The 24,357-nt window shown below is 31.2% G+C and overlaps 2 protein-coding genes and 1 long non-coding RNA gene across 4 annotated transcripts; 1 reads left to right on the plus strand and 2 right to left on the minus strand.

Annotated features, from left to right (window-relative positions):
- The first annotated feature begins 3,659 nt into the window (after positions 1–3,659).
- Positions 3,660–19,969, plus strand: LOC123886255. The gene is made up of 3 exons (XR_006801281.1): positions 3,660–3,673; positions 8,647–8,648; positions 19,887–19,969. It is a non-coding gene; the product is annotated as an uncharacterized LOC123886255 (long non-coding RNA).
- Positions 7,596–11,453, minus strand: LOC123886242 (deSI-like protein At4g17486). Of its 2 annotated transcripts, none has more exons than XM_045935578.1 (5): positions 11,230–11,453; positions 10,052–10,197; positions 9,673–9,918; positions 8,735–9,022; positions 7,596–8,156 (listed from the first exon to the last, which is right to left on the minus strand). In XM_045935578.1, the coding sequence occupies exons 3-5, from the start codon at positions 9,884–9,886 to the stop codon at positions 7,900–7,902; spliced, it is 759 nt and encodes a 252-aa protein (XP_045791534.1). In that variant the 5' UTR covers positions 9,887–9,918; positions 10,052–10,197; positions 11,230–11,453; the 3' UTR covers positions 7,596–7,899. The 2 variants fall into 2 exon arrangements, with proteins under 2 accessions (XP_045791534.1, XP_045791541.1); XM_045935585.1 differs by lacking the exon at positions 11,230–11,453 and adding an exon at positions 10,544–10,562.
- Positions 16,221–19,287, minus strand: LOC123886233 (arabinosyltransferase RRA3-like). Its single transcript, XM_045935570.1, has 2 exons — positions 18,476–19,287; positions 16,221–17,574 (listed from the first exon to the last, which is right to left on the minus strand). The coding sequence occupies exons 1-2, from the start codon at positions 18,644–18,646 to the stop codon at positions 16,462–16,464; spliced, it is 1,284 nt and encodes a 427-aa protein (XP_045791526.1). The 5' UTR covers positions 18,647–19,287; the 3' UTR covers positions 16,221–16,461.
- Positions 19,970–24,357: the final 4,388 nt, after the last annotated feature.

Raw genomic sequence — 24,357 nt, forward strand, 5'->3', positions numbered from 1 at the left:
TGATACGTAATTTTCAAAAAAACGAGATCACGTGATAAAAAAAAGTATGTATGTACGCATGCCTCCAACTGTTATTGAAAATACAATAACGGAGACATAAAAAAATAAAAAGCAAAGTGACATATGACTGTAAAGTTGTCATTCATATAAAGAAAACCTAAGATCTTATAGGAGCACACAATTAAAATAAAATATGATGTATCCCTTCAAATTTATAAAATATTATAAGAGATCTATTACATTAAAATATAAACAAAACTATGATATAAATAAATAAAATCTAATATTTCTAAACAACTTTTTTTTTATATACATATACTAATATTAAACATGATCATATTTTAAATTAATTATGTTTTAATTATGTGTGATTAAACTTATTACAATTATTATTTTTCATTTATAAAATTATTTTAGTTATATATTTTAATCGAACCCGTGCAACGCACGGGTTTACCCCTAGCGAAATAATCATTTAATCAAATAAAATTATTGTGTGCATATATATAGTTACATCGTAAGTATATTGGTTTTTGTTCTTGGTAGGTGATGGTGTCTAACCTCTTAGAATATCAGGTATGTCTACATGTGATTGATTAAGAAATTGATATACATATATGTGATAGTTGCCTATTAATATGTTTGTAAATTGAAATTTTTCTATCTGAGTTTGGAACATCTCTAATCATTTTTTATATTTCTTTTTTAGGTTGGATATTTTTTAAAATATCAACCGGTGTTTTGTTCGATGATTAATTAAACTTTGAGTTGAATCGATTAATATGAATATGACTATTTTTTCATGTGAAGGAGGAGAACAGGATAAAACATACTTCTATTTTTGCTTACGTTGCATCCTTGCTCCTTATAAAGCCTATGAAATGGCACCTCATGTAAGGATGTGTATTTAACTCTAATGGCAGTTTGTAAACCATCATTTTTTTTTAATTGATATAATGTTTGTAATTAGACAACTTTTCTTTTTCATTTATTATTTTATTAGTCTAATGTTTTAGCTTATTTGTTTCTTATTTTCTTTTTCATTTATTATTTTATATAAGGTAAAAGATTTGTATAAAAAATTGTTGATTAATGGGAATATAATTAATTTTTTTCATGTAAATAAGTTGAAGAGGATAAAAGAGACTTCTTTTTATTGATTTTGAAGTGCCTTAAAATCTTTTATCTTTTACAAGTAAAAGGAATGTTGAGTTGCTCACAATCAAGTATTTTGATGATGTGGCACTCTATAAGAAAAGTTTACAATCTCTATTAAAAAACATTTTCATCATTTCCTTTAATTAAATCATTTTAATTTTAATTATCTTTAATTAAATCATTTTAATTTTAATTATCAATATATCAAATTATCACTATATAACCTTTTCATCATCTCCTTTAATTAAATCATTTTAATTTTAATTATCTTTAATTAAATCATTTTTATTTTAATTATCAATATATCAAATTATCACTATATAACTTCTTACAAAGGACCAACTAACTAAAATGAAAAATTATTAAATTAAAATGGACCAACTAATATATAAGATTTATATAACCACAAAATATTCATGACTATTGGAATTCTTTCAATACTAATAAAAAAAGGAATCATTATATTTCAAGCAAGTGACTCACTTTGATATTCCAAACCTCTTTTGATCAATCCCTTAAAGAACTGAATTTAATAATAAAAAAAATGTGTGTCTCTCTTGCTTGAAATATATTCTTTCAATACTAAATGAATTAAAAAGGGATCATTCTTCATTACTTATATTGTTTAGAAGGGATTGCTTGAAACCAAAGGGATCATACTTCTACTTAGCCTAATGAATTAAAAGGGATCATACTTCTAATTTTATGACTCTACTTAGACATATAAGTTATTGTGATGATGTGACACTCTATAAGAAAAGTATACAATCTTTATTAAAACATTTTCATATTTCATATAATAGAGTTACTCTAATAATAAATAATAAACAATAATAATATATTAAAAAAAACTAACACAATTTATTGTTGTTGAATTGAGATAAAAATGAAATGCAAGTAATGAAAGGTGGAATGATGCATCATGTTATTGTTTTAATTACATTGCAATATCTTATTAAAATATATATTGTATGTTACAATTTCCTATTAATGCAATTGAAAACAAAGAATTCTTGGAGACACTAATATTGAATATGTAAATTTAGCTAATTATCAAACACAAGCTCTATATAAAGTTAACCCAAAAGCTAATTATCACCACCACCATACAAGGAAGTCTACCTTCTATGTTTTAACAAAATTTTAATTTATCTATCTCATGGCAAAAACTCTGTGGTTTCTTTGTCTAACATCTCCATGAGAAAAAGTTATGCATCTTCACTTCCATATCTTAAAGTTACACATTATAGTGTCTTGAATTGATTTAAAAGCTATTGTGTGCATATATATATAGTTACATCATAAGTATATTGGTTTTTGCCATTGGTATGTGATGGTGTCTAACCTCTTAGAATATCAGGTATTTCTACATGTGATTGATTAAGAAATTGATATACATATATGTGATAGTTGCCTATTAATATGTTTGTAAATTGAAATTTTTCTATTACTCTGAGTTTAGAACATCTCTAATCATTTTTTTATTTCTTTTTTAGGTTGGATATTTTTTTAAATATCAACCGGTGTTTTGTTCGATGATTAATTAAACTTTGAGTTGAATCGATTAATATGAATATGACTATTTTTTCATGTGAAGGAGGAGAACAGGATAAAACATACTTATATTTTTGCTTACGTTGCATCTTTGCTCCTTATAAAGCCTATGAAATGACACCTCATGTAAGGATGTGTATTTAACTCTAATGGCAGTTTGTAAACCATCATTTTTTTTATTGATATAATGTTTGTAATTAGACAACTTTTCTTTTTCATTTATTATTTTATTAGTCTAATGTTTTAGCTTATTTGTTTCTTATTTTCCTTTTCATTTATTATTTTATATAAGGTAAAAGATTTGTATAAAAAATTGTTGATTAATGGAAATATAATTAATTATTTTCATGTGAATAAGTTGAAGAGGATAAAAGAGACTTCTATTTATTGATTTTGAAGTGCCTTAAAATTTATATAGATCGAGGGTATATTGATGTTGGAGGAATTCAATTAAAAGAGGACAATCCAAATAATTTAGAAATATAAATATGTGTCTCATTTTTAAATACTATATTGTCTACAATGTGTATGTGATCTACTTGATCTCGATCAAGAGAAATATAGAAACAAAAACAAAGTAGAAATTAAAATAAGTTTTTTTTTTTTTTGTAGTTGACACTCAAGTCATGCGGTTTTTATAATTGTAATACATGCAAGAAGTTATATTGATTCAAATTGACTTAGAGGTTGTCCAAATATATAATCTTCATGCATTTATCGTATAACACTTGCCTAAATCTGGATGGTTCAATATGAGTATATATGAATTTTAATGGACGGTCCTATTTTAATCTACGCATGCCATCTTATTCTTACAACCATAAAATGAATCGATGAAAAGAATTGTGCTAAAAACATGTTAGTTTAGAAATTGTGCTAAATACTTTTTCCTCCCACTTAGAATTGTACTAAAAACTTTCTAAATTAAATTAAAAAAGACAAAAATTATTAAATAAAAATTGTTGATGCTCATTTGTCAAAATAAATTTTAGAAATTATTAAAACCGTAGATGTTAAAATATATTTACATATATTTAGAAAATATAATCACACATATATTTAAACATATTTACACACAACTAAAATTCACCAATAATTCAAAAATTATTAATTTAATTTACGTAATAATATAACTTTTTGGATAAATTAATTACATATTCTAAAAGAATGTTTACGTTACGGCTGAAAATAAAATAGTGGAATATTTATAAGAAAGATGAAATTTTTTTAAGCAAATAAGAAGATGACATATGTTAAATCTTAAATTCATCTATAAGACTTTCTTTACCTTAACCAAAATTCAAATATATAAAATCTTCGTCCAAACTTATATATTGACAACAATAAATATTCAAGTTTATATAATATAATAAGAAAATAAATGTTCGAGAAAATATTAAATAAGAGGGACAAAAACTAACAATAATTTTGAAGGGACACAAACCTCACCAAGAAAAAGAAAAACAAACCAAAAACAAAAGGACCAAGCAAAAAAAAAAAGTGAACCAAACAATAGACTAAAAAATTGGGACTAATAAAGTTGGAATAAAATTTCACCAAGTGAATAAGTGAGAATAAACTCCAAGAAAACGAGAGATGAGTAAGTAGATAAGCTATTTGGAACCTTAAATTGCATAGAACGTAGTAAGCAAAATATGCTATTTGATACATAATTTTCAAAAAATGAGAACACGTGGAACAAATAGTCAAAGCCACCATATATGAATCATATTCTATAATCAAAACTTTTTGTAACATTTTTCATGAGCAATATTGTCTACAAGTATAATTAGGTATGCCTCCAACTCTTGTTGAAAATAATAAAATAAGGGATACATCAAAAATAAAAAACAAAGTGACATTTGACTATAAAATTGCAACTCATATAAAGAAAACTAAAATCTTATATTATTACACTAATAAAATAAAAAATGATACATCCTTTCAAACTTATGAAATATTATAAGAGATCTATTACATTAAAATGTAAACAAACTACGATATAAATTAATAAAAAATCTAATATTTCTAAACAATTTTTTTTTTACTCATATACTAATATTAAATATAATCATATTTTAAAATAATATCTATTATTTAACTATATGTGATTATAGTTATCGCAATTATTTTTTTTTATTTATAAAAATATTTTAATTTTATATTTTAATCAAACCCGTGCAACGCACGGGTTTATCCCTAGTAATAATAATAATAATAATAATAATAATAATAATAATAATAATAATAATAATAATAATAATAATAATAATAATAATAATAATATGATACAATGTAAAATAAATTAATCTCTTTAAAGGGAAACAGCTTCTTATCCCCTTAAAACTACGTCCATCAACGGAGTAATTGATGCAGTGTTCTATTGATGCAATGTAAAATAATATTTTCTTTATTTATAAGAGCATAATAATATGAGCTATTAGCTCGGTTGCATAGTAGTTGTACCATAATGAGACACTTATCATATAAAGGTATTATAAAATCACAAAAATATTTTCTTTATAATCAACGTTACCCTTCTGATCAAAAGAAAAAAAAAAACGTTACCCTAGACCCACAAAAATAAGGATTGAAACACGAACAAAAGGAGATAAGCAAAGAATGGCAAAACAATCGTACATTACTAAAATCGATCGTACTAATAATTAAAAGGAACAAAAGGAAACGCAATCAAACTTATACAAAATTTTCAATCAAGTTACAACAGCAAAGAAATTTATATTGGATAAAAATTATAAATTTTCAATCAAGTTACAACAGCAAAGAAATTTATATTGGATAAAAATTACAGAAAGAGGAGAAAGGGAGGGAGGGAGGAGAGAGAGAGGTGGAATCAAAGAAGAGAGTGAGTTGCAGAGGCAAAACTTTGAACAGAAATATGTTTAGTTTATCCTGTGCACCAAACAGAACCTTAAATTATAATAATTCATTTGAGTGATTGACCTAGTCATAACGAAAAGACTTGAAATAAAAGTTTTAACAATGGCGCCTACTGTGTTGTTGATGGCGTCTCCACTGCTACACCACCTTCCGCTACGTGTTGCAATTGCAATATCCCTTGACGATATCAAAACTCATATACTCAACCATTATCATTGTTTCAAATTCTTTCTTAAACGCTCAAATTACTATTTTAATTGTTATCAATTTTTAGATTTTATACCTTTTTCAAATATTTAAAATTCTCGGTCCGGACCAAAAATTTGTTTTTAAGAAAGAAAAGCGATAATTTTTTTTTAATAAAAGGTTTTTAGATTTAGATATAAAATAAGATATTAGGAGTTATAATTCATATTTCTATTTAAATGTTTTAGATTTTTTTTTTTTTTAAGAATTCATATTTTGCAGAGAGATAGTTTAACATATATTTTGTACTACAACTTAGCTCTATTTATAGAGCGATAAAGCCACAAATACGAATATAGAGTATGAGAGCATTCTCTATATAAAACTATATTTTAAAAGAGTCATCTTCCTATAAAACATATATTTCATATCACTTTCACTTTACAAATACAAAAAAACTCCATCCAGAAGCACATTTTTTTTCTATACTATTTCTAAATAGTTAGAGGTGAGTTTTGTTTTTCTATACAAGTAAGGTAGCGCTTGCAGAAGAATATATGAAGATAAATAAGAGATCAGATAAATAATTAATATTTGTTATGTTTTTTTATCTAGGTTCTCCAAAAAAAATATATTAATGGAATGTTACAAAATTGTATAAAATCAATTATTTGATAAATACTACATCCGTCCCTAATTATAAGATCTGTTTGACCACTGCACGTACGTCAGTCAATGCACAATTTTGATCACTAATATATTTAATTGTCTATTAGTAAAAATTATAAAAATTTAATATTTTGAAAATACTCAATAAAACAAATTGAACAAGATCTTATATGCTAATATTTACATTTATATATTATTAAAAAAATACGGTAAAAAAAAGGTAAATGAATAGTACATTTTTGTCAAACAGAGTCTTATAATTAGGGACGGAGGTAGTACATAATATATAAATGTAATAAGAATTAGTATTTACAACCATTTTTTACCATATGACATGTATAAATCTAAGATTCATTTTTGACAAAAAAAAAAAAAAAAAATCTAAGATTCATTTAATACATGAAGAATTAAAGAGAATAAATTCTTTTAAAACATATATCGGTGGTGTTATGTATATAGTTGGTTGATTGTGTTTTTGATGATTGATATGCATGACTCAAAGAGTCATATTTAATACATGATAATAAGAAAAAATCTATTGTATATGATTTATTAATATTTAAAATTTAATGTTTAAATTTAAAAAACATCATAATATATTTATCGGTGGTATCATGCGTGTTGTTGGTTAGTTGTGTTCTTGGTGATCGAGAAGAAAAATCAATTGTGTATTATTGATTAGGAGACAAGTATCTAAGTTTGATCAAAACTTGAACAATATTTGAATAATCAATAACAATCACAAACACATTTTATCTACGTGTTTAATCAATGGTAATTATGGCTAAATTTTGTAGGACACTTGAAAAGTATCTAAATCACTTTAAATGTTTTGGGGTGTCCAAGTATCTAAGTTCTGCGTTTGGCCTCAATCACTTTTATTTACATGTTTTAGTAATTAAAAACCTAACAATTTGTGTTTAACCGAATCATTGACTAACTTAGTTTTTGAAAATTTCAAAACAGAAAACCACCCCCAAAACAGAGTTTAAAGTACAAAAAGATAATAGAAGAATAAATAGGAACAAAAAAATGTCAAATGGAAAAGTAAAAAAATTATCAAAAAAAGCTTAAAACAGACATTAGTCCAATAGCTTCAGAAAGAACAATTCTTAGTTGCAAATTGATAGAGTCATAGAATATTAAATCATAGAATTTCCGGATCTAGCGCAAGTAGTCGATGCACATCACATGTGAATTAACAATAGAAATTACTAATATCGGTTGTTTCAAAAACAAAACAAAAAATGATAAACCCTAGAGTACTGAATTCTATTCCTACATTACAAAATCTACTTACAATAGACTAGAACAGACAAGAGATGGTACATTACTTCAAAAATAATAAATACAAGAGATGGTACAATTACAAACATGCATCTCATTCACTCATTCATTCATTGATACCTTTCTGAAAGTACAAACAAAGAGTTACCTCTCTTTGAAGGAACGATTAATAGACTTGCTCAATTCCCATGACGGCCATTTTGATGACAAGCAACCTCTTAAGGGTGATTGTAGAAACAGCGAAGATTTTGATAGCTGCTTTTGACGCATTGAAATTGAAGACAATGAATTGAAAGCACTTCTTAGCCTTTTCTTTTCACTATCATTAGCTTCATAATTTGGATCATGCCTCACAGCAGAAATTCTTAATGCCTCAGGTAGAATGCAGTTGCAAATTGAACCTGTCACAACAAGTTGTCAGCACAAAAGATTAATGCTAAAAAGTTGTTCTAACCAAAGTGCGAACTCGGGTACTCCCGGTCAATTTGACCTTAACTGATGAATCATATATGCTACTATCTTACGGCACTGAGAAAACAAAGAATATAGAAATAAAGGTACAGATAAAAAGAAGCTATTATTTATGTTAACATAATATGATTGTTAGCTTCGCTCTCAATCGGTCAATTAACTTTTTTTATTCAACTACAAGATCCAGGGGCGATTTCACGCAATCTCAGTCCAGTTTTGCTCAGAGTACAATCTTGTCGATGATCCGGATCGCGGAGGACAAGTAAGATCGTGAAATTGTATGATCTTATGATTGAACTCGAGATTTTGAATACATTGATTACAACATCTTTATTTTCCTATTCGGTAATCTCTAACCATCTAGCTTAAGCCCAATTACAATCTGATTCAACAAAATTGTGAGAAGGACAAGAATCTTAGAAGTATCACAAAGATAAATATTTGGATGGTTAACAAATATGCTGCAAAAGTCAACTAATATCCGAACGAAACAAGATTAGTAAAATACCTAGCTTGGCAAGCCGATTAACCCAAGTTGGAATCGATTTCCCCGTCAGCTTGTAGCATATGTCTTTGCAGAAGTGATTGCAGTTCTTAGCAATTAAGTGATATGTGTCGCCATTGTAGTTTGCACACTCGCATTCCATGAACTCCCTGACCTGAACAGGATCCAAAGATGTAGTTCCGATGAATATTGACTTCCTGAACTTGAAGCCTGGGCATTGCCGAGGTTCAACCTCAAAAACACCGCTTGTTGGGTAGTCATGAGCCCCAAATGCATATTCTACACCATGAACTGTAACATACAGGTAAGGTTCATATTAGAATTTATGAGGCCTATACTCAACCACAAAAGCTAGCTTGAGAGTTGAGGTTTGCACTATACTTATAAAGGCCATCTTTACCATATCTCTAGCCAATGTGGGACTTCTAACACACCCCTCACGTCCAGAACTGAACAAGCTGGAACGTGAAATCAACAACAACGGGTGGCCCAAATATGGGAGGTCTCCACAACAAACAACAAATGGATCTAGGATAGGCTCTGATACCATATTAGAATTTATGAGGCCTATACTCAACCACAAAAGCTAGCTTGAGAGTTGAGGTTTGCACTATACTTATAAAGGCTATCTTTACCATATCTCTAGCCAATGTGGGACTTCTAACAGTTCATCAGATATTTGAAGCGCTCATCGAAAACTCAATAGTTAACAAAGGCACAAGCAATCATATGTTTGACTTTAAAAGCAGTTATTATAATAAAAGTCAAACATTTTTAGTGATTTGACGATTATAATTGATTGGCAGTGTAAAAAAATCTTTACATTGACGGTGTATATGAATCAACTAAATTAAATTCCAATACATTTGAGAAAAAATCAAGTTACTTTAAGTCATGTGCCAAGATTAAGAGTGATAGATACATTGGAGCCTAAATCATACCTTCGACACCAGAGTGATAGATACCAAAACCGGCCCAATACACATAGCCATTCATGGGTGTCAGGTCATACACATTGAGATAAACTGGAGTTTTTCCAGGTCCATGGCTAGCTGAATTGACTTTGCGAAATAAAGAAAAACGAATCACAGATGATTTTCCTTTTAAATGAAGAGGTACAATAGATTTCCATCCTTTCTTAGACTTTAATTTCATCTTTCCCTAAGGGGAGGACACTCACATACTACCTGCATTCATTCAGCAAACGTTTGAGATAAAGTGTCGCCTATTTATTATGTTCACATTTTCCGTTATTAAAAATAAAAAAACTATGTAATAAGATTTAGTTATTCCTTCATTTTTCCAAGACAATAAACTTACTTCAACTTTCTTGAATTTGAACAATGTAGGTTTGTGGTATAAATAAAATTTGGATAATGTTGGTGGTTTATGTTAGTTTCCAGGGTTTGAACCCTAGACCTTCTGATTACTGATTAGTACTCCTTCGATATCCCTCAGCTGGCTAACTGAAATACAAATAAACATGATGTCAAATTTCGATGAATGGACTATTTTTAAGGGGGGAGAAAAAAATGTTACAAATTGATACAGAGAATCCATTAAACAAACTTAGTAATCAATTTAATTTCCCTTATCAAACCTTAGTATTAGTAATCAATTTAATTTCCCTTATCAAACCTTAGTAAACAATGAAGATAATATTTAAGTCTCTCTCTTAACTACTCCCTTGCACAATTTTTTTACCATATAAAATTTCAAGTCAAACAACCAAGTAATTCCTAAGATGAATCGTTCGGGAAAGCCCGAGTCCAATTCATGAGAGGAACAATTCTCGGAGAAGCCTTTACTTACCTCACGGCTTAACTCTGGATTACCAGCCCCCCTTCCCCCGCGAAAGGGAGGGTTAACGCCAAAAAAAAAAAAAAAAAACTCGAGTCAAACTAAAATTCCAACAATTTGGCTGTTAAGTCATAGCAACAAAAATCCAAAAACAAATATAGTAAAATTCTGCAAATCAAGGTAACTTGAAATGAAAAGGGTACATTGAATGCTGAATATTTTCCAATTGTACCCCTCCTAGATATATTAAAAGATCTTGTAAAGTAAACATTTTCAACATAGAGAAAGCCCTAATAGATTCTTAATTCTCTGCACAAATAGCTTCTAAGGACAATGAAATATACCAAAATTGAAAATTTGTGTAAAACAGAACTTGGTAGTGAAGGGTAAGGTTGGTTCATATTGAAACATGACAAAACAAGTTAACAACACAAATATTATAAGTTAATTTTTCAGATCTAGCACATACGGCAGCATTAACAGTAAAAGTATGAGAGAAACATGTTTGTTTCATTGAACTTTAATTAGTTTCATTTCAGTCACGTTATAAAGGAATGAATAGTTGCAAAAAAATGAATAATAATGCTAATGCAGAAGCTGAAGAAGAACAGTGACAACAACATAAATAAGCAAGAATAAAGAATTGATTATTGTTTCAAGTGTTTTTTTTAACTAAAAACAAACAGAGCTTAACTTACAGGTTCAGATTGAAAGAGTTACGCCATTAGAGAGAGAAAGAGAGAGAAGGAGAATGGTGAAATGAAACATGCAATGAAAAAGAAAGAGTTTTGTTTGGTTTGGTTTAAGATTTGAGGTATAGTTGCATAAAAACAGAACAAACAAAATGTGTTTAGTTTTTAGGATTGATTAACAACAACTATCTTAAGTTTTAATCCACACTGTCATTGTCTTTCTGCTGCATAAATGAACCGAACACTGCGCAAAAATAAATAATGCATAAAATTGCTTGCAAACAGTAAAATTAATTTACTGTTTTTTTTAAAGCAAACTAATTTACTTTTTTTTTTTAATTTTATTTTTTATAATTGAGATTAGAATTGAATCATGAACCTGTAGTATACTACTCACGACCTACTATTATTCTACGTAATGCGTCTGCTTGTATCTAACTTATGTAAAAAAAAAAATATCTTGTGTTATGGTAAGTTTGTTAATAAAAGATTTTTGCTGCTAAAAAATATATGTATCTTATGTTATGGTAAGTTTGTAAATAAAATATTTTTGTTACTACTAAAAAAATCAAGAGTATTATTAGTATTATAAAAATTCAACACCAAAACTTTTATATCTTCTTTATACATAGTATAAAATTTCAGCTTTGACACTCAAATATTTCAAGATAATTTACTATTATTCTCGTGAACAAAATTTAGATCACCCACTACTATTTTTGACGGGAATCTATTACCTCCCATAAAATTTTCTCAATTTTTCTTTTTAAAAAAAATCTACACTACTAAAAAAAATTGGTTACAATCTACACCACTAAGGTCCCATTTGGATTAGCTTATTTTTGAGCTTATGCAAACAACTTATACAATTTTTATGTATTATTATAAGTTTGTCAAGATAGTTTATGATAAAATAGCTTATAAAAATACAATTTTCACTAGTGTGAACTTATAAAATAACATAAAACCTAATTTATATTGCATAAGCTGTTTGCATAAGCTCAAAAATAAGTTAATCCAAACGGGACCTAAATGCTTTATCATTCATATTTTAATATTAATCATTTCTATTTTTAATATTAAGTTTTTATTTTAAAAGATTGTAATTCCACCGTACCTCTCTTATGACCGACCGAAGATATCATCCCGTCTTCTATTTAGATACACACAAAAAAAATAAAAAATAAATAATTAAATAGTGTTAAAAGAAATTCAATAGCATTTAGATAAAATGATGTGACTCTCTTCTAAACGTCCTAAGTTCGATCTCTACATGCAACCAACCATTTTTACAAAACTAAAAATTCATTCTTTTTGTTTTAGTTGATGTAAGTGGGAATAACCTTATCATTCCATTTCTTAACTCATTCATTCGAAGCATCAATTCATTCTTATAACTCCCCTCAAACTCATCATTACCTTAATTAAGAAAGGAAAAAAAAAAAAATTTGCCATCGATTGCACGTATCCTTTTGCTGCTTTCTGGATGCAGTGGACACTATTTTCTTGTGAATAGTAGCTTGCTTTGATTTTCTTTTCTATTTGTTCTGGACTAGACTAATGCTAGTCCACCTAGACTCTCACCAAGTCCACATGGCTTGCCCAATCACCTCCATGTCAGCATGGCACAACCTCTCAACCAAGATAGGGTAAAATTACTACTCTACCCACTATCTAAGGGTAATATCTTGGCAGTCCCTCTTAATGGGCCTTGGCTAGTCCAGCCCATTAAGAGGACCTTTGGCCCAGAGCTGGGGGCTATAAATACTCTCCCTTATGGGAGAGCAAGGTAGAACACTATTCATTATCACAATTACTCTCTCTCTCTAACTTCTCTCTAGTATCTCTTTTGCTCTCTATTCCTTGTCTGACTTTGGCATCGGAGCACCTGCAGGTACAACCCCCCCTCCGTGGACCATCTGCTCGGATTGCTGCCTACCACCTGCTCAACGGACTTCCAGCTGGCCTTCTACCTGTTCTGATCAACAGATAAGATCACTATTGTACCCTAAAAACAATGGCATTTAGCTCAAAAGGTAAGGTCTATATGTATCAATATATGATGGCATTTAGTACTTTTCTTATTTTTAATGTTTGTGTTTAATTGTTTCCCACCACATAAACATTTAAATTGCCTAAAGTAAAGGCAACTTTATATGTCATTGTACTTCTAAAACTTAAACTTTTGTTCACTGCTTTAGAGTCCACGGATGTCTTGTGCCTTCCCTTCCATCAATGTCAATGCCTCGTGCAAAAAAATCATATCCATGTACTCCATTTTCTTGTCCCTATATCTCTCAAAAATCCACACACACAATGGCAATGGAAAAAGAAGAAGAAGAACTTAAGAAAGAGAAAGATAGACTCTTAGCTATGGATTTAATGGTAAGTTTAGGTTCTATGTTAAGTGGCGCAAGTACAACGTTTCTCCTCGGTCAGTTGTTAGGGGAGTCTGTTAAGCTCCTTTCTCCCACGGATCCTTCATCAAAACACGAAAGTCTATTCCAGATGACTTCACTCGTTATTTTTCACTTAACCATGGCGATTAACAAGAACCTCATGGTAGGAATGAAGTTCGGCGTCAAAGGACAGAAGTACAAGTCTTCTACAATTTTACAATGCATGCTTATTTGCGCTTTCTAGTTTATCATTGGCTATTGTTGCCTCGCATTTGCAATATATCATGTCTTCTATGTCCGACTTAACCAAGGACCTATAACCATTGCATTTATCCTCATTGTTACAGCTATTGTTGCGCTTGCATTAAAACCCTACCATGATTGTATGTGAAGTTTTTTGTGTATGTGCTTTGTTTTTTCTAGTTCCTTTGTATTCCAAGTTAGTATTTGTTATTAAAGTATGTTTATTCCAAGTTAGTTCATTTAAATTATAGTTACAACTTATTTCTTCAGTTACTATTTTAAGTTAGCAAGGATAAACAATTTACTCCCTCCCGTAAAAATCACACTATTTAACATTTGCCATTAATAATAGCTACAACTTATTTCTTCAGTTACTATTTTAAGTTGTGCACAGAGTCAGAATCAAACTCATACATATAATAATGCAAATGGACCACTAGATATATTCAATTCATAGGAATCACATTATTGCAACTTGGTATAGGAATGATAAAATAAATTTTCAATATTCAGATAGAAACAAAAGTGAGTTATTATGAGTAGAAAAAGAGTATGAAAGGGTCCCCAAATAGGGCAATACATTGGAATGATGGGGTAGAAAGCAAGGTTTGTGGTACCAGAAATTGCAGAAGAGCACGTGGGGGGGAAGATTGAGAAGAGAACATTACATTAACAACAGTAGTACAATATTGTTCAATTCAAAGATTAAAAGCTGAACAACTGAAGTAGTAGGGTCTGGTGTTGCTGCAACCACAACCAACACCAATAATTCCTAAATAAATAAATTAGTACGAAATAAAACAACAATAATTTTATCGATTTGTCTTTATTAACAGTTGAGTTATTATTCATTTCAATCATGTTATCATAAATACAAAACAAAATACTCACCGGCTTAACCAAAGTCTTGAGTTCGATCCATGGCTTGGGCATGAAACAGTGTTTAGTTGAAAAAGTGGTTTTCTTCTATTTCTCATGTTGATATTCAAAGTGTTAGTATTCATTTTGATAAGAATTCAACTTTTCATAATAGATTTTAAATATATTGATGTGATGAGATATTATTTGATGCTTGATATTTTAGATGCTTAAGTTGTTGAAATTAACTAAAGTGTTTTTTTTAATTAAAATTAACTAAAGTTCAATTAAATAAGTGTACAAAAATGCTACCATATGAATATGATAACTCTTGTTTCAAACTTCTTTTCGACAATTCAAATTTTTTATTTTTTTTTGGTTTAGACAATCCAACTATTGAAAACGAAAGAACTATGCGTCTCAGATTTGCGAAAAACAAGAATTACTTTCACTTTTCTCTTCTCTCTTTCAATGGTTATTCTCCTCATCAAAATATTAATTTCTCTATCTCATTATAAGTGTATCATTTACAATATTTATTTGTCTTAAATTATTTGTCACTTTAAAGTTTCAAGACAATATTTACTAACTTCTTCCAACAATATCCTCATTTTTATTTTTTTTTTATTTTTTGGGTTAACATATCCTTATTTGTTTTGGACCAAATATCCTCATTTATTTAAATAGTGCACCTAACTATTCTGCTATTAATATTTTCAACCACTCTAATTAATGAGTATTTTAGACAATATACACTATTTTTGAACATCTAAATCAACATAACTAGTATTCCACTAAAGAAATGTGAATAACTAAAATGAAACAATTATAAGAGAAAGTGTCTTCTTACAACACTAATATAATTTATCTCCATTAGTGAGATACATAATAAACTAACTATAATATTTGGGCATTTTTCCACATAGAAATGGAGCCAATACACACACTTTATGCAAACTTTACTATTACTATGATTCTTTTGTATTGTTTTGCGAAGTATGAAATGAGAAATTATGTGAGAATAAGTTCATGTGTATGTATAGTTCTTATTAATTTGCAGCTCAGCTCCAACAACTTCATACATGCCTAACATAATCTTCAAGTCTTTTTGTATCTTCCATATTGCACTGGCCCTTTGGATAAATAACTTAATTTATAACCTCTTTTCAAATTTCATCCCTCAATTTTTGTACATATACAATTTTAATATGTTTTTTTCCAACCAATTAGATGCATTGACTTACCTAACTAAAATTAATCAAACCCTTCAGATTTTCTGCATACCATCAAATCCCAGTTACTGTATAGTAGAAGTCTGTCATGCAATTCGTCGTTAGGATTTTGAGAGAAAATTTAAGAATCCGTCGTGTGTGTGATGTGCGGAAAAGAACAATCGGAAGCCCAAATATACTACTAGATAGGACAAAGTTCCATGAAACTTTAGCATATATATGTGTCAAAAGGAAAGAGCCAAATCAAATCAATGAGCCAAGAAAATAGTCAATTTTGTTGCAGAGACATTGAATTTCAACTTCATACACACAAGAAGACATATACAAAGTTAAGAGTATATATTACAGAAACTAGTCTAATCATCAAATATGACAGACTGAAAACAGAAAGTGCAAAGAGATAAAACTGAACCTGAGAGATAAATTAAAGAGACTTACATTCTATCACAACAATTGGAGCATACAAATCCTTTTCGTGTTAGAACCATATCGATTTTGATATCCTACTAATCAGAACCATCTGGGAAACTATCCAGCGCATCTTGTTTCCCGTTGACATAGAATTCAACTACAGCTTTCATCCTTGCAAGTTTATCAGGATGATAATTAACATGTACAATCACAGGCTTCAACTTCTTGAGCTTAGCATCTTTTCTAACAGTCTTAAACAGAATCTTACTATTCATAAAAAGGTACATATCCATTGTTCTCTTGGCAGCATGAAGTCCATCGTAACCGGGATGTGAAGGGTAAAACAGCTCTTCATTAAAAACTGCCTGATCCCATGCTTTCTCGGTAGAAAGCCGATGGGCAACTCGATCCAAAAGCTCGATTGAAGGAAGTGTAGGTCTTATGTAAAAAAAGCCAGAGTTATAAACCCATATTCGCATGGTATGAGCATATCTAGCCCAACCCATTGAAGGTTCATCAAAGACATCGTTATAACCATAAGCTGTATGATTATTATGACCATCCGTCATTGACTCCACATCTGAATCCCTGTAAATATAATCAAAGGGATTCTGCAAATACACAATATCGACATCTGAGAGGAGAACACTGTAACCCAATTGCAGAAACTCTCTCAAAATGCGAAATTTCAATCCGGAGACAGCATGATTCCCACCTGACTTGGCAATTGAATCAACGCCTTGATCTGGGTCTCTTCTATAGACAGGAACATCATTCGACTTACAAAACTCTTCAATTTTGTCATCCAATGCAACAACCAAATAATTAGGAATGCCAACTTTTTTGATATTGGTGAACCATACTTGCAACATCTCCAACACATTAGTGTTAGCCAAAACAACAATAACCTCTTTATAAATAGCAACTTCCTCCAAGAGTTTTGCCAATCTAGGGTTCACTGACTCATCAGGAATTACAGGAGGGTTTGTTCTGAGAGCCTTGACAGTACCAAAAGGACCGGCCTTGTGTTTCTCACCGAGCACAACATATTGTTCCCTTGCATGACCTTTTCCTTCCTCCGCCAAACGTAGCCTTTCCATTAACCCTTTCACCTCCTTCTTCAGCTCAGAATTCTTCTCTTTAGCTGATTGAATATTCAGTTTCAACAAACTAACTTGTTCCGGCGATTCACAGTCAGACGAAACCATCTAACAAAACGAACAGGAGAAAAAACAGATTACTAAATAAACTTTGTTTAGAATTCAGCTCTGCTAAATGAACAATTCACTCTAGAATTCTAGAGTGTAAAATAAGTAATCTTAATTGCCAGGTGAAGCAAAAATGAATGGTTTTATTCTGATACATATATTGTTGAGGGAGTACCTAGAACAACCAATGAGTGATCAGACCCTTAAGAGACCTTGACATCAAATCTTCCCTAAAAAAACCTTAAGCCATCGAATATGCGGATCACCTCTATTATATTATATGCATCATGTTTAACAATTCCCCGAGGCAAAGGTTAAGGAAACAAAAATGGAAACAAAAGAAAAAGTTTTAAGTGGAAAAGATTCTTTTTTAAAATTTTAAGGCATTGAATGCACTACTTTAAAAATTATATTACCATTTTTGTTTCCTTAACCATTGCCCCGGGACAGTGTTTAGCATTTTCCATATATTATATCCTTCATTTACCTCGTTCCAAATCCAACGTTGAACTAATCACTTACACGCACTTGAATTCCAACATATATGATTTGATATTAACACAAATGTAACATAAACCATTGATGGTTGGGTACTTAAATAGCAAAGATTCAACTTTTGAGTAGCAAAGATTCAACTTTTGCCATAAATTGGATTGTTACTCAAATTGGTAACTTACTTTGCCCATAAATTGAATTGTAAACAACTTTAGTAGCAAAAATTCAACTTTTGAAAAAATAACTAACAATTAACTAAGTTCTCTAAATAAATAGAAATGAGCTAAATTTACAAAACTAGTTCAACATTTATGACATTCCTAAGTTGAAAAAATGACATATATAACAATAATTTCAATAAAACAAATGAAGCAAGTTAGAAAAGAAGAGTGTTATGTTATGTTACCTTGTGATTGAGAATAGAAGGAGTTGAGGAGTAACTGAAGAAACCTTGTGGTGAGAAGAAAGCGAAGATGCAACCAAGAATAACACCGATGAAAATGGCAACGGCGATTCGAGATGCGGTTATTGGATGATTCTTATCTCTGGTAAGTAACGCATCTCTTCGACCCGCCATTGCTGTTTATCAAATTTTGATCGGAACTCTAAAGTCAACGGTAACAACACAGCCGGCGGTGGTGGCTAGTGACCGGAGAGGGAGAGTTGTTGTCAACTGAATTCAGTGGCAATGGGAGGAACAATAATACATCACTTGCTTCTTCTCTCGATCTGGTTGGTTATTATTTACAATATTTATTTATTTATTATCTCCCTACGTCTTCACACTAGACTAGAGGCATTATTTCCTCCGCCAGCCTTCGATCTCATCAACAATTTACAGATCAGATTCAATGACTCTATTGAAGATGCTTTTATTTGGTCCAATAACAAGAATGGATCTTATACAGCCAAAAGCGGTTATAGTTGGCTCCTGTCCCAAAAAGATTCAGCTAACACCTCCTCCCTCCCTTTTTCTTGGATTTGGAAGCTTCACTTACCCGAGAAGATCAAATTCCTTTATTGGCTAGCCTGCCACAACTCGGTCCCCACCCTCTCGTTAATCCACCATCGTAAGATGAACTCATCCTCTACTTGTCCTCGATGTGGTACTCATGAAGAAACTTTTCTCCACTGTGTTCGGGATTGTGATTTCTCTAGACCCATTTGGCACCACCTTGGTTTTATCACCCCCGATTTTTTCATCCCTATGGATGCTCACGAGTGGCTCAAATTTGGTTCCACGGGTTCTCAAGTTTTCGCTTTCTCTGCTGGCGTTTGGTGGGCCTGGAGACATCGAAATTTGATGTGTTTACAAAACGAGACATGGTCTATCAGTCGTCTCTCTTTTAATATTCATAGTATGATTGCCACCCTCACCTCTTGTTTCTCATCCCGCTCAACAACCACTTCGGAAGAGATCCATGTTAAATGGAACAACAGTAACTACTCCGGTGTCATCCTCAATGTTGACGGAAGTTGCCTCGGATCACCTGTTAGAGCCGGCTATGGAGGAGTTATCAGAAACGACTCAGGCTACTATTTGTCAGGCTTCTCGGGTTTCATTCAGGGATCCTCAGACATTTTACTCGCAGAGTTATTTGCCATCTATCAGGGCCTCACTTTGGCGAAAAATATGTCTATTGATGAGTTAGTTTGCTACTCCGATTCTCTCCACTGCATCAACCTCCTTAAAGGTCCCAATATCAAATATCATGTTTATGCTGTGTTGATTCAAGACATCAAAGAGTTGATATCTCAAAGGAACATTACCCTTTGCCACACTCTCAGAGAAGGAAACAATTGTGCGGATTTCTTAGCCAAGCTTGGAGCCTCTTCAGATTCTGATCTCACGATTCATGCATCTCCCCCAGAAGGTTTCTTTGACATTCTTCGAAGCGACGCGATTGGAACTTTCTACCTTAGAGAATAGTTCCCTTTTCTTTTTTCTTTTTGTTTTTTGTTTTGTTTTGATTAGCCTTGTAACCAAAAAAAAAGAGGCATAATTAACTAGATAAAAATTGTCTTTAAAAAATAAATAAAGTTTGTAATTAATTTTAGAAAAAATTAGTCTTTATCTTATTTTTTGTAACACCTTGGTCCTTTATCTTTTTTCTGTAATATTTTGGTCCTTTATATTTTATTTGTAACACTTTAGTCATTTATTTTTTTTATCTGTAACACTTTAGTCCTTTTTTTAACAGTTTGGTCCTTTATTTTTTTTATTTGTAACACTTTGATCCTTTATTTTTTATAAATAAATAATATAAGGACCACAAAAAAAAAGATAAAGGACCAAATTGTTACAAAAAAAAAATAAAGGACCAAAATGTTACCAAAAAATAAGATAAAGGACTTGTAGTGTAATTTTGCTTTAATTTTATCTCAATTTTCTTCTCTTTTTATTTTCCACTTAAAAAATATATAGTAATTCATCAAACAAACACTTATAAAAATAAAGCTATTAAATTAAATTTCTAACTTTAGTCCACCTATATATATATCATCAGTGAAAAAATATAAATGATCATCATGAATTGAAATAATTAATCAAGAACAAAAAGAATTTTGAGGAGTTAATTATCACTAGGTAAGACACAAGTCAGTCCAATGTGTAAAGCTAGAGACTGCGCAAATTAGAAGGAGAAAGTAACTGAGAGTAGGATGCTTTTGATGATAATAATCAGCTGAAAATGTTGCTGCAAGCAAAATTAAACAAATTAATTAATTAAATAACATGGACAAACAAGAGTCTTATAAAATACTAGTACTAGTATTAAATAATTTTTTTAATGGCAAATATATAATATATAAATATAGAAATGAAAGCAGTACAAGTGAAGGTTCAGGAAAATAAAGAGGTATCAGAAGTACACTCCACCAGAACATAACAATCTCTAAGGTAAAATAGGAAAACAAAAAAGGTAACTAAGAATACAAAGAAACAAGGAAGCATACCAAGACCAAACTAGAGCCTCTCAAATGCACCACCATGAGAACAAGAAAACTTCTCAAGAAGAGAGAGAGACAAGGATCAACCACAGGTATGCCAAAACAACAAGAGAACCTCCAATCCCCCTGGCCAATCGACACCCAACATGACACCCCCAACAAACTCTATCGGTTCTAGCATAAAGTCAGGTGGATACCCCACTCATAAAAGGAACCGGGGGAGTCAAACCACAATAGTATGTCAAATTAACAACCACCCCAATCTATTTTTTCTACTCATGCTGACGCAGTACGGAAGCGTGAAGGTTAGCAAAACGCTAAACCTAATGGATAAAGACAAGCCGCAAACACAAACTTGTCAAAATAGGGTTTCGGAGTCCACCGAAAGAGCAATTTGGAATCCACCAAATTTGAGAAAAATCTCTGAATTTTATTGAATGGAAAAAAGTTGCCTTCAAGGCTACAGTAGTTTACCTTAAATAGTAGTGAAAAATAAAAATAACAAATCTTCTAAAAGATTGTAAAAATAAAAATAACAAACCTAGCTAAATAAAAATAACAAATCTACCTAAAATATAAAAATAACTAATCTAGGTGAAATATAAAAATAAGAAATCTACCTAAAATATAATAAAACTAAATCTAACTAAAATAATAAAATACTGAAGAAATCCTCCTACATCAGTCTCCTCTACCTCAAAAGAACTCGACCCCGAGTTCTCATCTTGATAAGGAGCTTCCCTTGCAAGTTGATTCCTCCAATGAACAAGAGACCACCCTCCTGGATCCCATTGAGTGAAGTGAGAGGACCCGTCTTGTGCCAACACATCCAAATTACCACCGGGGTCCCATTCCTCAAAGATGGCATACAAAGTTGGAAATTTATCACAGAAGGATGTTTGACCCACCTTAGTTAACATGTATGAGTTAGTGTCACTAACATCAAGTTCACTAATTAGGTAATAATAATGGTGCTGAATGAGGGAAGTTTGAGAACTCCAAGTATCAACTTCAAGTGGCTCATTCTCACTTATTTGAATCTCGGTTGCTGCATCCATGATCCTTTCAAACGCAACCATTGATTCATTGTGATATTTAGACGCTGGTACTATGCAATCTGTGACTGGCGTCGCCTCTGTTTGGACACAGATTAAAGGAGCAGATTGCACATTGGGATTGATGACGTTTGAAACCATAGCTGATTTGGTGTTATCGATTTCAAAATCCACGACTTCATCGTGTTGGGAATCTCTAATAACATCGTGAACTTGCTCGACTTCATCGGCCTCTTTATTTTCATCTTTGGATTCTTCACCTTCAACTGAAACATCTGGTTCAACAACTACTTCAGTTTCTTTCGGTTTGGATTTATCAGCAGAATCGTCAAGTTTCTCGGGATGAGATGGTTGGTTATCATCTAGGGTTTCATTAGCTATGTGACGTAGTTGAAAATTGTTGGCATGATTGTTGTTGTTGGAATTATTGATGAGGCTCCATGCTTCATCGAATTTAACCTTAACATACCAATTAATATACGTTATCAAAACAGAATGTTTAGCAATATCTTTAATCGTCTTACGCAAGTTACCTGACATTCTGTAAGCATGTCTCAAAAGGTCGGACAAGGAGTAATCTTTGTTGCAACAAAACGGACAACGATATGTCGAATCAGAGATTTTAAACGTGTAGTAATCATCCTTCAACCTTTTGTAGTATCTACGCTCATAGTATTCCAAATCAGATTCACCACGCGTATGTTCTGATTTTATGTAGGTAACAATAGTTTGGTTGTTATTACGAACCCTAATAACCGGAATTCGTTCTCCTCCCCTATTCGGATTGATTCTGTTGTTGTTAACGTTGTTGGATAACGTCGTCATCTGTGTTGTCAGAGCGGTGATGGCCCCGGTTAAACCCGCTATGGCACCATCAAACTCTGTTTTCGTCACCGGTTGATCTCCCATCTGATCACGTTAGAAAAGAACAGGAGAAACCTGCTCTGATACCAACTGACGCAGTACGGAAGCGTGAAGGTTAGCAAAACGCTAAACCTAATGGATAAAGACAAGCCGCAAACACAAACTTGTCAAAATAGGGTTTCGGAGTCCACCGAAAGAGCAATTTGGAATCCACCAAATTTGAGAAAAATCTCTGAATTTTATTGAATGGAAAAAAGTTGCCTTCAAGGCTACAATAGTTTACCTTAAATAGTAGTGAAAAATAAAAATAACAAATCTTCTAAAAGATTGTAAAAATAAAAATAACAAACCTAGCTAAATAAAAATAACAAATCTACCTAAAATATAAAAATAACTAATCTAGGTGAAATATAAAAATAAGAAATCTACCTAAAATATAATAAAACTAAATCTAACTAAAATAATAAAATACTGAAGAAATCCTCCTACATCACATGCCCAAGAAAGCCTCAAAGAACCCTAAAACACCATGAAGAGGCACAAGCTCTACACCCAACCATCTAAGAATATACTATACCAAATTGGTGAGATTTGATTAGAAGAATTGAATAAGTAATCAGCTGATTCAGACCCTAAACCACATAGCCCACACATAGAACAACTAGCATCCCCCAATAACACCTCGCGTCAAAATATTTTGACGAGTTGGCAACCTATCTTGCAGAAGTTGTCAAGCTACCACTTTTGAAGGTGGCGACTATGAAAAAAACATAGTTTGGTAATGGTACGTAGTTGTAAAAGAAATTTGCAACGGAAGGAACTAAAACTAAGGAACCAACAGGAATGGTGAGAAGCAACTGTAATGTGACGATAGAGTAAACTTTAAGAATAAAGGACCATCTTAATTGATGATTCTCATGCATCATATTCATAGGGTAAAGACTCTTTTCTCCACTATCCTATTATATAGCCTTTGCCTTTGTTGGATACTGTTAGCGGTTTTCACGTAGGTGCTTATCAACTTATGATATCGGTTTTCATAATAAATAAAAATTTAAATTTACAACAACACTTATCCAGTTTTCATTCCAATCTTTCATGATCCCTTGCAAAACGCTTTTGATTTGTTGCTGCTATCCTGTTTGGACGAACGATTCCTCCTTCTCCTTGTATTTCCAGCACATTACTTCCCCTTCCTTCCATCTCTGTCGTGACTCGTGAGCTAGGAAATTGAATTTGTTAGGTAACTTTTTGAAATATAGGAATTATTGTTTTGGGACGCTAGTGGTCAAACATTTCACCTGAACAAGTATTCTTGATGTAAGGGAGTCTCACATCTCACAAATTGAGATGTATATTTCTCTCGATAATAACTGGGAAATGGAGATGTTCACTACATAACAGCAGCAAAAGACGACTA

This window comes from Trifolium pratense, linkage group LG1 (assembly GCF_020283565.1).
Source record: "Trifolium pratense cultivar HEN17-A07 linkage group LG1, ARS_RC_1.1, whole genome shotgun sequence".
NCBI lineage: Eukaryota > Viridiplantae > Streptophyta > Magnoliopsida > Fabales > Fabaceae > Trifolium > Trifolium pratense.